Source organism: Dasypus novemcinctus, chromosome 19, assembly GCF_030445035.2.
Source record: "Dasypus novemcinctus isolate mDasNov1 chromosome 19, mDasNov1.1.hap2, whole genome shotgun sequence".
NCBI classification, from domain to species: domain Eukaryota; kingdom Metazoa; phylum Chordata; class Mammalia; order Cingulata; family Dasypodidae; genus Dasypus; species Dasypus novemcinctus.
In genome coordinates, this window is record NC_080691.1 from 21,829,335 (window position 1) to 21,846,204 (window position 16,870).

At 39.6% G+C, this 16,870-nt stretch overlaps 1 protein-coding gene across 3 annotated transcripts in view; it reads left to right on the forward strand.

The window, feature by feature from the left end:
• Positions 1–564: 564 nt before the first annotated feature.
• TRAFD1 (TRAF-type zinc finger domain containing 1) overlaps positions 565–16,870 on the forward strand; it is a 34,022-nt gene continuing 17,716 nt past the window's right edge. Inside the window, exons 1-7 of one of the 3 annotated variants that reach the window (XM_071209796.1) lie at positions 607–683; positions 3,098–3,163; positions 4,162–4,234; positions 7,994–8,129; positions 8,333–8,386; positions 12,949–13,354; positions 14,078–14,284. In XM_071209796.1, coding sequence (XP_071065897.1) covers positions 8,058–8,129; positions 8,333–8,386; positions 12,949–13,354; positions 14,078–14,284 — 739 coding nt within the window. In that variant the 5' untranslated portion in view covers positions 607–683; positions 3,098–3,163; positions 4,162–4,234; positions 7,994–8,057. Of the gene's footprint in view, positions 684–3,097; positions 3,164–4,161; positions 4,235–7,993; positions 8,130–8,332; positions 8,387–12,948; positions 13,355–14,077; positions 14,285–16,870 lie in introns of all 3 variants that reach the window. The other 2 variants (XM_058280985.2, XM_058280984.2) reach the window with 2 other exon arrangements.

A 16,870-nucleotide genomic window follows, 5' to 3' on the forward strand; every position in this document is an offset into this window, starting at 1 on the left:
ATTCATATTAACCACTTTGCATACAGTACATGATGGAATATGCCTAAATAAGTGTTCTCCCCTTTTCATTTCAATTCAAGGAAGAAGAGCTCAGAATTCATGCAGGCAGCAAGTGGAGAAGTTGGGACTCTAGCCTGGGTCTAAGGCTACCATCATTCTTGCACGGGCAAAAAGAAAAGTGCTCAAATATGGTCAGAGTCTGGCAGAAGTTTTACACAAGGGCATTATAATAGCGGCAAGAATGACTAATAAGTATTAATGGCCCATGACAAGGGAACAAACACCATTAGTTATCTTAATATATTAAGCGTATTAGTAATGTTTGCACAATATTATTCATGCAAATATTATTAGCCTGTGTCGGGGGCAGTTGCTGGCCCAGTACCAGGGTTACAGCTCAGGGCTCTGCCCCTTATTCCAGAGACGCAGGGGCTGGGACTTCTAGGGACACGCCCCCCGTGCTCCGACGAGCCAATCTACGTGCCGGAGGCGGGGCTCTGGGAGCGACGACGCTGCTATCCAATGAAGTGGCAACCGGGGCCGCCACTTGACCAATGAGCGCGCTCCTCCGCGGTGGTCGGAAGTGGTGAGGCGGCTCAGGGGGCCGTTGTTCCGAGCCGGGATTGGGAAGGCTGGGTGGCTGTGGCTAGCGGCTGGGCGCGGTGTCCCTCTTTTCGGCTCAGGTGAGATGTAGCGGCGGCTGGTGCCTTCGGAGCCTCTCTGGCCTCCAATTCTGGAGAAGGCCGGCATTCCGAGTGAGGGGTTGTGTGGACGAGGAGCGCTAGGCTCCGGGGGTCGCGGCCGTAAGGAGAAACATGCCCGCCCGGCGGCGTCTCCTCAGGCTGGTGGGGGAGGCTGCACTTTCTCCTCAGGGAACCGAAGCCTCGACAGTCCCCCTCGGCGCCGCTCATTTCCTGGCCTTGCCCCGGGGCCAAGGAAGTGGGCGTCTTCCGGAGCGTCTCCGTGGGCGCTGCGCCCCCGGGCGGAGCTGGGCCAGGCCCCGGGCTCTGCTCGCGGAGTTTAGAGGGCGGGGCGGCCGCGAGCCGCGAGCCGTCGGCGCGGGGGGTGGCGGGTGGCTGAGCGCGGTCCCTGGGCCGAGGGACCCGGGTTCGAGCCCCGCCTCTGACGAACCGTGCGAGTAGGCTGCTTCCCTGGACCTCCGCTTTCGCAGGTTGGGAAGTGGGGATAATGACATTCATCTCACAGGATTTGGTCATGATTGAAAAGCACTTGGCACTTAAGCGCTAAGTAAATATTAACTACTGTTATTGGACTGTGCCAGAGCAATTCCGGGCGGTCGCCCCTTCACGCCTCACATCGCCTGCACGAGGCGTCAACTGTCAGCATGAAGAATCTGAGGGCCTGAGAGGTTAAATCCCAGCTACAGTGCGTGGTGGACACGAAACTTGACCCCCAGAGAGAAAGACTCCAAGCCCTGCATGCCGCCCCCTCCCGAGTCCGGAGAAGCTAGAAAACTGGGCCCTTCCTTTATCCCTGGCTCTGGTCTTGGAATAGAGGACGCTTAGAATCAGTACAACAGCCCCGAAGGAACGTGATTTGTTTCCAGAGATAGGTGCTTCCTATCCCACATTGTCTCCTAGCTAACATTTCATATCAGAGTGGACATCTTGAGCCCTGTCACTCCCTACTTTAAAACCCTTTAGTTGTTTACCACTGAGTTTGAAATAAAATCCAATATCCTTTCTGTCCTACATGAAATGGCTTTTCTATTTACACCATTCCCCTCGTTCATTATGTTCTACCAGATCTAGGTTTACTTTTTTTCCCCTTGCTTTAAGCCTTTTTCTTTTCCCATTACCCAGATGAGTTTTCAGCCCACTTCTGTGTTCTATGCTTGACTGACTCTTTCAGCCTCCCGTTCTTAGTTAAGATGTCACATGGCCAGAAAGTTCTTCCCTGACCACCCTTATCTAAAGAAGATTCCCTTCTACTCCATCCCTACTTGTCTTTGTACTTTTCCATCAAAATACTCAGCTCAAGTTATATTTCTTTGCTTTCTTGACCATTAGACTGCTCTGTTAAATCAGATACTCTATTTCTTTAACTTGTAAATGACCCTTAGAGCCAGGACACAATATCTGGCACTCAATAGGGTCTTTTTTTTTTTTTTTTTTTTTTTTAACCAGGAGGTCTTGGGGCGAGAACCCAGGTCCTCCATTTGTTAAACGGAGCTGAATTGCTTGAGCCACAGCTGTCTTCCATGTGTAGGGTGTTAATAAGCACGAGGCATGTTGAGTGAATGAATAAATGTGAAAAGTGACGGTTGCTTTGGTAATGCCACCACCATTAAAGAAAAAGGGCAGTATTCAAGACCAGTTATGCATCAGAGAAAACAATAATATAAAGTAAGAATTGAATGTAAAGTTGCCAGGGCTTTGTTTTATAGTTCAAAAAGAAGGAATCACTTTGCACTGGAGAAAAGTGGCAGACATCTTCTCATCTAAGTACCAGTAATATTAAGACAGATGACATCATGTGCCTACTGATGTGATGCCCTGAGATGGGCACATCACTTCAGTTCTTGCCAAAAATGCATAACCTGAGGGGGGAAAAAAAGCTTAACCAGAATTTAATCATGAGGAAATATTGGACAAGTTCAAATTGAAGGGCATTCTACAAAATAACTGGTCAGTATGCTGAGCAAAATCATTAAAGACAGAGACCAAAGAATTAAGCCATATATTAGAAGATTAAGGAGAAATGACACCTAAATGCAGTGTGTGATCCTGGATTTGATTCTGGACTAGAAAAGGAACATTAATGGGATAACTGGTGAAATTTGAATAAAGACTAGTATTGTATCCATGTTAATTTCCTGCATTTGATAATTTGTTATTTATGACGTTGACTTACAGGGAAGATGGGTGAAAAGTATATTGGAGTTCTTTTTACAACTCTTTTGTAAGTAAAATTATTTTAAAATGAAAATGAAAAAATAAGGGAAAACCCAAGTGTTTGGGTATTAATGCACTGGTTTTGATGGTATTTTCTGTGCACTAATTTTTTTTTGTTTGGTTTTTCCTTGAAATCCCTAAAGCAGAAATGAAATTGAAAGTTCACATTTCTTCCTTTTTAGTTTTCAGGAAGAGGAAAAGATGGCTGAATTTCTACATAACCAGGACACTCAACTCTGTGACAATTGGTAAGAAATTAAATCTAAAAATATTATTGGAATGGGGACAAACTAGCTTCTGTAAAGGGTTGGTTTATTAACAGGTTAAAATTGTGGCCGTGTAATATGTTGTGTAAATATGTGGGACTAGAGTTTTATAACAATTTTGGGTTAAGCTGCTTCCTTTTGCAGTTTGACAAGATAATTAGTTTCAGGCACAGTAAAGTAGTGACTCCAGTGAAGGGATGAGCCTGGCAATCAGGGATCTGGTTCCTGCCCTTAATTAGTTAATGACTTTTGGCAAGTCATTTTGACAGCTTTGGAGCCTCACTTTTCTGATAAGGAAATAAGAGAGTTTTCCTCCTTTTTGTATATTTGAAAAATATCAAATACATTTTTTTTAATACTTAAAAATAATAAATGTGTTGGATTGGATCAGTGTTTTTCCAAGTATATTTCAAGGATTTCTCTGAGTGGCCACAGTGGTTGTCTTGGGTTTGATGGGGAGCAAAATTTGGTGAACTTAGCACTGGATCTAGTGACAGAGCAGTTCAAGCAGATAGGTCACTTTACATCTTTCAATAAAGGATTTTGTTGAAGGGAAATAGTCCTCTGCTTAAAAAAAAGAGGTTGTGTGTGTTTAATGTCTAGTTTAACTCTTAAGACAGGTCAGGTTTATCATTTCATGATTCCAAAACTTTAGTGAAGACTGGGTACAGTCTTGAATAAGCTTTCAGTTTCATTGTTTTTTTAAGCCACATGATTGGCAAAAAAGCAGTTGCTGCTGAAATGAAACCTAGAAGTGCAGTTAATAATCAGCTGCTTTGTGGTGGGGATTTCTCAAGAACTTAACTCAGTACTCTTACTGAAAACTAAAGAGAAACAAAACAGAACTGTCTGTGCTATATTTACCTTACCTAATTGTGGCAATAGGAAAGTGACATGTAATAAGGGAAATCATTCAACTAACATTGGTAAAAGGTTTTTGTGAGATATTTTTGTTGTTGTTATCTTTCCTTTCTGCCCAGACTTTCAGCAGAATTAGAATATAATTAGAGCAACTGCTGGTCACAATATTCTTTTCCTGATTGAGATTTCACGGTGGGTCTTTACATCGTTCTTCTATGCTACTTTTTACCATTTCATAAAATATTGTGATTGGGTTTTATATGCATTCACACTGATATAAAGTAATAAAGCAAATCACAGCATCATTGTGATTTATTAGAAAACAGACATTGTCTTTAGCATTACTTAAGATAGTCCTTATCAGTTTACTTCAATTTAAAGGAATCTCAAGCCTAGAATAATATATAACTATGTTGAGGGAGTTGAAAAAGGGTGAATTAATAGGAAACAAATGAAAGCAAGATTATTAAAAGCCAAAGCAATTTATTTAAAGAAAAAGGCAGATTAATGTGGAAGACCGACTGGCAAAGGTCTCCCATTACCATGTTTAAATTCCAGTTTTTTTGTTTTTTAAACTTTATTTTGTACATTTAATAATTGAAAATATAAACAATAATTGAAAAAGAAAAAACAATTGAATAAAAACTTTTTTTAATTAAATATACAGATGACACAATATGTTTGGTTCATAGTAATGCAATCATATTGTATTTGGTCTTTTGTGCTTGGCTTGCTTCACTCAACAAAATGTCCTCCAGGTTCATCCATGTTGTCATATGCTTTACAATTTCATTTCTTCTTACAGCTGCATAATATTCATTGTGTGACTACACCATAGTTTATCTTTATCTGTTCATCACTGACACCTGGGTTTCCAGTTTTTGGCAATTGTGAATAATGCCACTATGGACATTGGTTTACAGATGTCTGTTTGTGTCACTGCTTTCAGTTTTTCTGCGTATATACCCAGTAGTGGTATATGCAGTGTCACATGGCAAATCTATGTTCAGCTTCTTTAGGAACTACCAAACAGTCCTCCACAGTGGCTATACCATTCTGCATTCCTGCCAACAGTGTTCCTATCTTTCCACATCCTCTCCAATACTTGTAGTTGTAGTGGCCATTCTAATAGGTATGAAATGATATCTCATTGTAGTTTTGATTTGTATTTCCTTAATTATTAGTGATAAGCATTTTTTCATGTGTTTTTTTGACATTTGTATTTCTTCTTTGGACAAATGTCTGTTGAGGTCTTTTGTCCATTTTTTAGTTGGGTCTTTTGTCTTTTTTATTGTTGAATTGTAACACCTCTCTATATATCCTGGATATTAAATCTGTATTGGACAAGTGATTTCCAAATATTTTTTCCCATTGAGTCGGCTGCCTTGTCGTGGATACTTAAGAGTTTTCTAAGTACAGCATCATGCCATCCGCTCCCACCATTCTACTTTGGAATGCTTCATTAGGTTATAATGAAGCTATATTTCATTAGGCTGTATTTCTCCTATAAAGGAGAAATAAGGGGAACAGATGGGGCTCAAGTGGTTGAGCTCCTGCCTACCACTTGGGAGGTCCCAGGTTCGATTTCCTATGCCTCCTGAAACAACAACAAAAAAACTAACAACAGGCAAAACACACCAAAAAAACAACACGGAAGCTGATGTGGCTCAGTGGTTGCGTGCTGGCAACCCACATAAGAGGTCCCAGGTTCAATCTCCAGCCCCAGGTACTGCGCCCCCCCCCCAAAAAAAAGGAGAAATAAGCTATCTACAACTTTGTATGGGAGAGGACTCTTGCAGAATTCAGTTTTAGGGACAAAATAGGATATTAAAAATTTGTTGTATGACTGTTTTATCCTCTATAGTGTTTTTCTAAAATTTTATTCTAGCTGATATACTTATAGGCACATTCTTTTTTTTTTTTTTTTTTTAAATTAATTTTTTTTTTATTGACTTTGTAATAATGTTACATTAAAAATATATATGTGAGGTCCCATTCATCCCCACCCCCCCCACCCCCCCCTCTCCCCCCCCAACAACACTCGTTTCCATCATCATGACACATCCATTGGATTTGGTAAGTACATCTTTGGGCACCTCTGCACCTTATAGACAATGGTCCACATCATGGCCCCCACTCTCCTCCATTCCATCCAGTGGGCCCTATGAGGATTTACAATGTCCGGTGATTACCTCTGAGGCACCATCCAGGGCAGCTCCATGTCCCAAAGACGCCTCCATCTCTCATCTCCTCCTGCCCTTCCCCATACCCATCGTCCACCATGTCCACTTTTCCCAATTCCATGCCACCTCTTCTATGTGGACATTGGATTGGTTGTGTCCATTGCACCTCTATGTCAAGAGGAGGCTCAGATTCCACATGGATGCTGGATGCAGTCCTCCCATTTTCAGTTGTAATCACTCTAGGCTCCACGGTGTGGTGATTGTCCTTCTTCAACTCCATCTTAGCTGAGTGTGGTAAGTCCAGTAAATCAGATTGTAGGTGCTGGAGTCTGTTGAGGCTCAGGACCTGGCTATCACATTGTCGGTCCAGAGATTCAAATCCCCTAAATATATCTTAAACCCCAACGTTAACTGCACCTCCGGCACATTAGCATGAAAGACTTATGAAGGGAGATCCCATCTGAGTCCAGATTCATCACACATACACACCATTTCCAAAGAGGGGCCATCTGCCCTGATAGTTAACCCCATCGGCCCTGACCATAACTCTCATGGGTCTCTTAAGCCTTCAAAGGAACCATTATCTGGGGGTTGTATCTGCTTTATCTGTCTCTCTGACTCTGCTCAGTTGTGCATGAGGGCAATCCTTCTGCCAGCCTCCAGACTCTTTTTTAGAAACTCGTAGCCATATAAACTCATTTCTCCTTTCCATTTCCCCCTTACTTTAGGTCAAACAGCATTTTAAAGTCATGGTATTTTATGTAGACATGGATATTCTGCTGATCTGCATTGAACCTTCCGTATAAGGTCCTTTTCCAGTTGCATCATCAGTTGGTATTTGATAGTGGTCCCTCGTTGCCAGGGAGGCTCATCCCCGGGTGTCATGTCCCACGCTTAGGCACATTCTTTTAATGCAGTTTATAGCTAGACTGAAATTGGAGTGGTCATTTTCAAATGAGTAAAAATGAGGCCTTTTTGAATACCATGAGTCTATTGTTTGAGTGTATATATACTTTTTTCAAGTTTAAATAGTTTTACTTTCTCAATATCACTTTACAGTTTTATCCCTTTTCTTTTCTGCAACTTATGTGTGATCTTTGATTGGATCCCTTAAAATAAAGGAGAATGGCAGAGAGCGAGTGAGAGGCCGGGCTGAGGGAAGTTTAGGACTTCCATTTTTGTATAGTTCCGCTCTGAAGTTTCTACCATCCCAGGCAGAGAGCATATTCCTGACTAGCTTCAAATCTGCTTTAGGATGCATGTGGGACATAAAGGAGACAATTTCCTTCTCCCATTATATCTCCAAAACTGGCATCTGCTCCCATTGTTTTTGGTTTGACTTTTCTTGAAATAAAATCCAATGAGATTAAACCACCTAGAACTGAAAGTGAAAATAAATGGTAGGCTGTTTTCTTTATAATCCCTGAGTGAATCATTCTGCTTTGGGGCATGGATGGTTTCAGAAAAACCTGGTTGATTTTATGTTGGGTTATGATCAACTCTGAGTAGAAAGCGAAGATGTGTTTTTAGAGATAGGGTGTAGCACTGATACCTTAGAGTATTATACAGAAGGCTCAAAACCTTCAGTATTTAAATCTTGAAATGCAGGAGTGGTAACAATCTTTAGAGCTTATAGACTAGATATTCACTAAAGAAAAAGAAAGGAAGTCAAAGATTGGACAGGCATATTTCCATGTGCTATCACTGTGCAAGAAAAGACATAGATCAATTATTAATGCTTTCCTTTTTCTTTGGTCTATTTCTGTAGCAAAAAAGAAATTCCTGTGTTTAACTTTACCATCCATGAGATCCACTGTCATAGGAACATTGGTATGTGTCTTGTCTGCAAGGAACCATTCCCCAAATCTGACATGGAGACTCACGTGGCTACAGAACACTGCCAGGTGAACCACCAAGTATCCAAATGATCATAAATGTATTATACTTGCTATTGTGTAATAGAAAGTGAGTGTGTTGGGAGTGGATGTAGCTCAGTGGTTGAGTGCCTTCTCAAACTCTGGTACCTCCTGAAAGAAAAAGTCTTAAAAAAAAAAAAAGTGAGTATGTTTAAGAAAGCGAATTTATTGATTCTCACTTCTTACCCTAGGTGACCTGCAAATGTAACAAGAAATTGGAGAAGAGACAGTTAAAGAAGCATGAGGTTAGTCTACTTGAACTATGAAGGCAGTTAAGTTACCTATAGCGAGTCCTACTGAGATTGTAGAGGTACATGCAGAACAGAAAACCAGTCTGCTTGAGTCTTTGTTCTCTATATTCACCTTGTTTCTTAAAGCCTTACTATTCTTCTGTGGCCAGATTCAGCTGCATGGCTGTTGTGCCAGATGCTCAGGCCTCAGAGTCTTTCTCTTTGGAATCACATCTGTTATTTCTGTTGGCTTGTGGCTGTTGGCAGCCGCGCTGTGGGCCGAGCTAGTTTTGGGGTACCCAGTTTGGTGTGACCTCTTTAAAAAAAAAAATTTATTTATATATATACCCCCCTCCCCCTCCTCCCACCATGATGTTTTTGCTATCTGGGTTGTCTTCTCATTTTCTCTCCTCTAGGATTCACTGGGATTCGATTCTGGAGACCTCTGATGTGGACAGAGGTTCCCTGTCAATTGTACCACCTCACTTCCTGGTTTCTGCTGTGCTTCACCTTAACTTTCGCCTTGTGTATCTCTCTCTTTTTTTTTTTTAAAGATTTATTTATTTCTCTGACCGTCCCCCCCACCCCCACCCCGCTCCCGCCGGTCTGCTCTCTGTGTATTTTTCTGTGTCCGCTTGCATTCCTGTTAGGTGGCACCAGGAATCTGTGGCCCTCCTGTATGGTAGGCGGATGCTGTATCACTTGAGCCATATCCACTTCTCTGGTGTAATCTCTTTAACACACAACCTGCCTTGCATTTTATAATCCTATTTTGACCTCTTTAGTCATTTGGATAGCATGCTGTTTACATCTGAAAAAATGCTTCACAGAGCATTTGGTGAGAGAGATCACAGTATCATTTGGTTCCTACTTGAGGTAAAACTGGATGAATGAGCATATTAATTCCAGTTTAAAAATTCTAGGGAATGGATGTGGCTCAAGTAGTTGAGTGCCTCCTTCCCATATAGGAGGTCTCAGGTTTGGTCCCTGGTGCCTCTTAAAAACAAAAAATAAAATAAAAAATTAAAAAAACCAGCAAACAAATGAAAAACCAACTCAGGGGAGCCAATGTGGCTCAGTGAACGCCAGCTTTCCACATATGAGATCCTGAGTTCAATCCCTGGTACTTCAAAAAAAAAAATCTAATGATTAGGTAGTGATTACATAGGAATGTGGGGAAACGGACTTGGCCCAGTGGTTAGGGCGTCCGTCTACCACATGGGAGGTCCGCGGTTCAAACCCTGGGCCTCCTTGACCCCTTTGGAGCTGGCCCATGCGTGCAAGGAGTGCCCTGCCATGCAGGGGTGTCCCCCGTGCAGGGGAGCCCCACACTCAAGGAGTGCGCCCCATAAGGAGAGCCGCCCAGCACGAAAGAAAGTGCAACCTGCCCAGGAATAGTGCCGCCCACATTTCCTGTGCTGCTGACGACAACAGAAGCGGACAAAGAAACAAAATGCAGCAAATAAACACAGAGAACAGACAACCCGGGGGGGGGGGATTAAATAAATAAATAAATCTTTACATAGGAATGTGTATATGTATGTAAAAATTCATCCACTTGCACACTTAAGTTTTGTGCTGTTCTCTCTGTACCTCAAAATTAACTTATTTTTATTAACTTGTAATTGTTATAAAAGATGATTCATGTTCAATGTAGAAAATTTGGAAAATAGTATAAAAAAACAAGAACCTCTTAAAATCCAACAGCTCAGAGAATACTTTGGCACTCTTATTTTCATTCTTTTTTCTATGCATTTGATCTATGTTTTATGAGACCTCACCAGCCAGGAAGAGTATTACTGAGATCACATTAACAGTACTAATCAGTGTTTTTCAGGCTCCAGCATCAACCTGCTATGTAAAACAACCTCCAACAAACTGCCCACTCTGTTAACTTCTCCCACAGCTATTTCTGTGGTTATATGCCAGTAATTATACAGATACAAGTATAGAGTGTTTTCTAACATTCCTGCAAGTCAGATTATGCCAATTTTAGACTGGGATGAATTATATAGAGTTTTAAAAGATTCTGCTTTTTAAAAAAAATTTATTTAATTTGCTGTTCTGGGGAGTTACTAGCACTTTTGTTAACAAAGTACTTAATACACTATACTTCATGTACCAGCAATTTGCCCTTTTGCTGTTGGGCAATTTAAAGCAATGGCACTTTTCTGTTAAAAAAGCTTTTTTTTTTTTTTTTTTTTTAAAAAAAGGAAAAATGCTTTCCGAATTGCTATTACATCTACATGGAATATAGTATTTATTTATTTATTTATTCATTCATTCATTCTTTATTTTTAAAGGAGCTTTAGAGTCATAAATGTTACATTGAAAATATAGGGGATTCCCATATACCTCACCCTCTATCCCTCCCATACTTTCCACCAGTAACAAGATCTTTCATTAGTGTGGTTCATTTGTTAAAATTGATGAACACATACTGAAGTATTACTACTAACCATGGTCTGTAGTTTACAATATGGATTACACTTTGCACTGCCCAATTTTATGGGTTTTGACAAAATCTATAACGGCCTGTATCCATCATTGCAATATCATGCAGAACAAATCCAGTGGCCTCAAAATGCCCTATGTTATACCTATTCTTCCCTCTCGCTTCCCTCAGAACCTCTGGTGACCACTGCCTTTAGATCAGTGTTATAAGTTCTTCCATTACTAGAACAATAAGTCTCTTTTAGTCCATAGTTGCATTCCCCCCTTATGTTTGCTCATTCCTCACTCTTGAGGATTTTGGGATAGTGATGCCCACTCTGCTGATTGAGAGGGCAGCTTAGATCCCATGGGGCAGATAGATGAAACTGTCTTGCTTACAGTGATAGATACTCTATTTTTTTTTTTTTAAATAGGCGTTGTCCATCATCATCCTTTTGTTAATTGTACTGAGTGAGTCCAAAGAACTGTAGAGTAGATGCTGGCTGCAAATCTGAGATTCAGGGCTCAACCGGCATATGAACGGCTGGAAGATTTAAATCTCTGGGGCGTATATTTAATGGGTATAGTACTATTAATAATTATAGGTTTAAAGAAAAGGGGCAGAAGAACCATGTGTAGGGAAATTATAAATAAGTCTAATTCTGATGAATTGACGAGATGAGTTATCATATATTCCAAGGTAAGCCCAACGACAGGGTGCCAATTTCCTGGGGTTGCCTGCCTTGCTTGTAGTATCTGGATGTCTAAAGAGCCCTCAGGAGCAGCCCTGCTTGAGGCAGTGTTTATGGTGGCAGTGAGATCCTCAGATGTGCACAAGCATAAACTCTGGAATGATCTCCTGATGGAATACAGTTTTAAAGCCACAAAAGAAGATATTTAAAAATGTCTTTCTGTCACTGTGCCTTGGCGGCTTTTGCCCACTTTACCAGTTGTTTCTGGTGTTTTTTGAAAGGTATAATCCATGCTTATATAAACAATACTGAAAAAGTTTGGAAGTAGCATTTGGAGTAAAACTTGGATTTAATTATTGTGAAAATAAATAAAAAATGTTTGCTCTTCACAATGGCTATTAAAGTATCTAAACTTTTGAAATGATGTTATGTTAAAGTTTTGAGCTTAAGCTCCCAAGTTTTAGAATGTGCATAGCATAGTAATGTATTCCTTTATATCTTTTTAATGTTTCTAGTATTTTAGCGGTAAATTCCAATTAAATTTTGTGCCTTATCTTCTGAGTACATTTTTATTCTCTGGGTTCCTCGCTTATTTGGTCAGCTTAAAGCCAGTGTTATGTACAGATGTGCAGGTTAGAAAATCAGTGTCTTTCTACATGGCAGCCTCTTCCTCCTTACCAGGTACTTAAGACTGAGTTGAAGTAGTGAGGGGAAATTGGGTTGGTGGAGTTTTGTAAGTCATCTGAATTGCTGTGCTTCTTGATATTTGCTCTTGGGCTTCTCTGACTGATACTGGGTAACTATGTAATGTGTGCACAAATTGATGATAGTTGCAGTGGCTGAGTAGATTCCTTTTAAGAATTTTCTTCCCTTTGTAGAATGTTGTGGCAGGGACAAAAGAGGAAGTTATAACTGAAATACATAGGAAAATGTGGTGGGTGAAATTAGTGGTGGAAGAGAATATTGAAGTAGTTTTTTCTTTTTTTAAGATTTCTCTCCCTTCCCCCCCCCCATTGTCTGCTCTCTGTGTCCATTTGCTATGTATTCTTCTGTGTCTACTTGCATTGTCAAGTGGCAACGGGAAACTGTGTCTCTTTTTTGTTGCATCTTGTTGCTGTGTCAGCTCTCCGTGTGTGGTGCCACTCCTGGCAGGCTGCACTTTTTTTCACGCGGGGTGGCTCTCCTTGTGGGGCACATTCCTTGTGCGTGGGGAACCCCTACTCGGGGGGCACCCCTGCATGGCACGGCACTCCTTGAGTGCGTGGGCCAGCTTACCACACGTGTCAGGAGGCCCTGGGTATCGAACTCTGGACCCTCCATATGGTAGACGGATGCTCTATCAGTTGAGCCACATCTTCTTCCCCGAAGTAGATAATTTTTGCTTTCCTTGCCCTTTACTAAAACATGACCTCTCCTTGATACATACATTAACTAGCTCATTCTGTGTTGCAGGAGACTGAGTGCCCTCTGCGGCTTGCCGTCTGCCAGCACTGTGATTTGGAACTTTCTGTTCTCAAACTGAAGGACCATGAAGATTACTGTGGTGCCCGGACGGAGCTTTGTGGCAGTTGTGGCCGTAATGTATTGGTGAAAGATCTGAAGACTCACCTTGAAGTTTGTGGGAGAGAGGGGGAAGAAAAAAGAGATGAGGTTGCCATGCCTCCTGATGCATATGATGAGTCTTGGAATCAAGATGGAATCTGGATTGCATCCCAACTCCTCAGACAAATTGAGGCTCTGGACCCACCCATGAGGCTACCTCAGAGGCACTTAAGATCCTTTGAATCAGACCTTTTGCACAATAGGACTACCACTCAAAGGAACGTGACATCCCAGTTTCCAATTCAGAACAATCTATGTGAGTTGAGCTTGGCATCAGGAAACTGGAATGGTATCAAAATTTCAGGACAAATGGGGTGCAAAGGAGGCTGAAGAACAGGCTTTAGGACCAAACATTTTGATTATAAAAACCTGACTAGCTGGGCAACATTTGAAAGAATCCTAACCTTCCTGTATAAGGGGATTGCAGAATTCCTTCACTGTAGGATTACTGTTAGTGTTAATAATGATGTAGTGATGACAACGCTATTGATAGTTAAGATATATTAAATATACCCTATTTGCAAAGTGTACTACATGTATTCTTTCAACAGACATAGGGTGGATACAGTTCCCATTTTATAGATCAGGAAACTGAGGCACTGAAAGGTTTAGTAATTTCCCTACAATCACATAGCTCATAAGTGGTAGAGTTGGGATTTGAATTCAGGTGTTCTGACCCCATTCTTTAAACTGTTCTGTTCTAATGCAGAAAATACATTTAAAATATTTAGCACAGTGCCTCTCTCATAGTTATGGCTCAGTAATATTCCTTATTCAGATTATAATTGGAATAATAATGGAGCCTTTTCTTATGGCAGACTGTATGTTTGGAGTCCTGTGAGAACTGGAGGGCCAGGGTACTGGAGACCTAGGCCTCTTTTTTTCTACCAAGGTACCTATAAACCTTGAATATTTACTAGGCATGGGGTAACAACATCTCTAATGTATCATGAAGGCTGTTTTCTTTTTTTTTCCCCAGTTGAAGAACAAGAAATGCAGGAAAGGAATAGAAGCCACCAGCCCCCTAAAGAAGGTGGTGAAGATAGTGCAAACTTGGACTTCATGTTGGCCCTAAGTCTGCAAAATGAGGGACAGGTCCCCAACATGGCAGAGCAGAGCTTCTGGAGGACCATATGTGAGGCAGATCAGCCACATGGAGGGCCCAGTGCTCTGAATGACCTAAAAGGTAGGTTTGTTTATTCTTGCACTGGCCTCTGTCTCTCTAGTTTTTGTAATCCTTATAGTATACAATTCACATAAAATTGAAAGTTTTTCATGAATTTTTAGTGAGATAGAATGTGCCTTACTCTGTTTTGTTTTTCCCAACTTTTTATTTTTAAAAATTGCCAGAAAAAACTGAACACCATATATTCCTTATTTGTATTCACAAATTTTAGTGTTTTCCCATGTCTTTTTATATATATTTTTCCCTGAACTGTTTCAGAATAAGTTGCAGACATAATGTTTTATCTTAAGAACAAGGACATTCTCCTACATAAACACAACACAGATATCACACTTAAGAAATTGACATATGTTTCATACTTGTACATAATATCTTTTTTAGCTTTTTTGTTTCGTTTTCAAAATTCAGGATTTAGTCAAGGATTATATTTTGCATTCAGTTCTTTTCTATTTCCTTTCCGTTACTTCCCTCCTCCTTTATTTTTTTTTTTAAACCAATTTTATTAGTACATATTAGTAAAGCATACAGTTCATCCAAAGGGGACAATCAGTGGTATTTGGTGTGATCACATAGTTGTGCTTTCATCACTTCAGTCATTATTAGAGTACTTTCGTTATTTCAGTAATAATAATAAACAAAAACCAGACAAACAAGAAATTCTTTCCCTCTCAAGCGTTCTTTCCCCTGCTATGCATAGCTCCTATTTTTGACTATTCTTACATAATTATTTATTTATTAAGCAGTTTTATAGAGATATGTTCACATACCATACTATCTATCCAAAGTATATAATCAGTGGTGTTTAGGACTTTGGCACTTTTGAAGAGTCCAAGCCCGTTGTTTTGCAGAATAGTTCTTCCTCAAGTTATGTGTTTGATATCCTATAGGTAGATTCAGCTTAAACAATATTGGAAGGAATGCTGTGTTGGTTATGATATGTCCTTCAAGATATCAACAAAATATTTATAAAAATTTTGATCTAATGGTTTTAGTATTCACTGTTTTTGCTTGCCTGAATCAAGTATTGCTATGATGATTGTCAAATGGTGATTTTTCTGTTGCTTTCCTTTGTTCTACCTTGTTTAATTGTTATTCTTCTGTAAAGAACTTTTCTTCCTTCCCTATCTCCATTTAAAAAACAATTCCTTTTTAAAAAACAGTCAAGTTGTAATGGTTTTGGGACCTAAAAGTTAAGCATGATTTTCCTTCATGCCACTCTGTGAATGATGACTCCAAGAACACTATATTAGCTCTTAACATTTTGTTGATTTAGGTAAAATAGGAAATAGTCCTGGACCAGACATCAATGTCAGAATCTTATGTTGCTGGTTAGAGGAGATAAATGAGAAGAGTGTTAATAGAAACTTGGATAGGTGATAACAGTTTTTTCCTTTAAAAATTTTTTTGTATTTTTAAAATAATAAATTATATTAATTTGAAAAATGGTAAATATAAGTGAATTATATTGCTTCTACACTGTATGTAGTGGTTAACGTGGATTTTGTATTCAAAGATGGTGTAAAATGATTCTGTGGGTCTTTGGGAGGCTTTGTCCCCGCAGGTTGAAAAAGTACTGTTCTAGACCATATATTCTTCCTTAAAAAATGATTTTTGTACTGTACAGAATTTCTAAAAAGAGATAATTTATATATATATATATAATAGAAACAATGGGTACACTATTTTTCATTCCTTAAAATTTTTATTTTGAAATAATTTCCAGCTTACGGGAGAGTTGCAAAACTAATACAAAACCCATTCAGAACACTCCAACACACACTTTCCTATCACCCCCAACCCAATATCAAGAACCAGGATCTACCAATTTTTAACATTTTGCCACATTTGCCATATCATTCTATCTGCCTATCTATCCATCTATTTCTCTATTTTCTAAACATTTGAGAGCTGGTTATATACATCATGCTCCTTGAATACACAATTCTTCAGTGTACATTTCCTAATTATAAGGATATTTACTTAACCACCTTAAGTACAATTATCAAGTTAAAGAAATTCAACATTGATATAAAACTTGAGTCTATATTCCAATTTTTCCTATATATTAGTAATGTAATTTTCAGCCTTTTCTCCATTATTCGATCCAGTCCAGGATCCCTTATTGCATTTAACTGTCATTGTATATTTAAAATGGTGGAAACATATGTACAACATAAACTTTCCCATTACAACCACTCCCAGGTGTATCATTCAGTGGGATTAATCACATTCAGTGTTACGCTTCTCTCACCACTGTCTGTTACCGTAATGTTCCCTTTACCCCAGACAGAAAACTTATACCAATTATGCTTAATATCCTGAACGTATAACAATCTTGTTTTTTTTTAATCTTGTTGTTTTGATAGCAAGATTTTTTTAATTTAAAAAGACATTTATTGAACTATATCATTCATATGTGAACATACATAATATGTATATAGTATGAATTGTGACAAAACAAACATGTATGTCATCCTAGAGGGCTCCCCATCTATCACCCCACCAACACTTGGCATTGTTGTGAAACCTTTGTTACAAACAATAAAAAGAGCATTGCCACAATATTAACTAAATTCCATGTCTTAC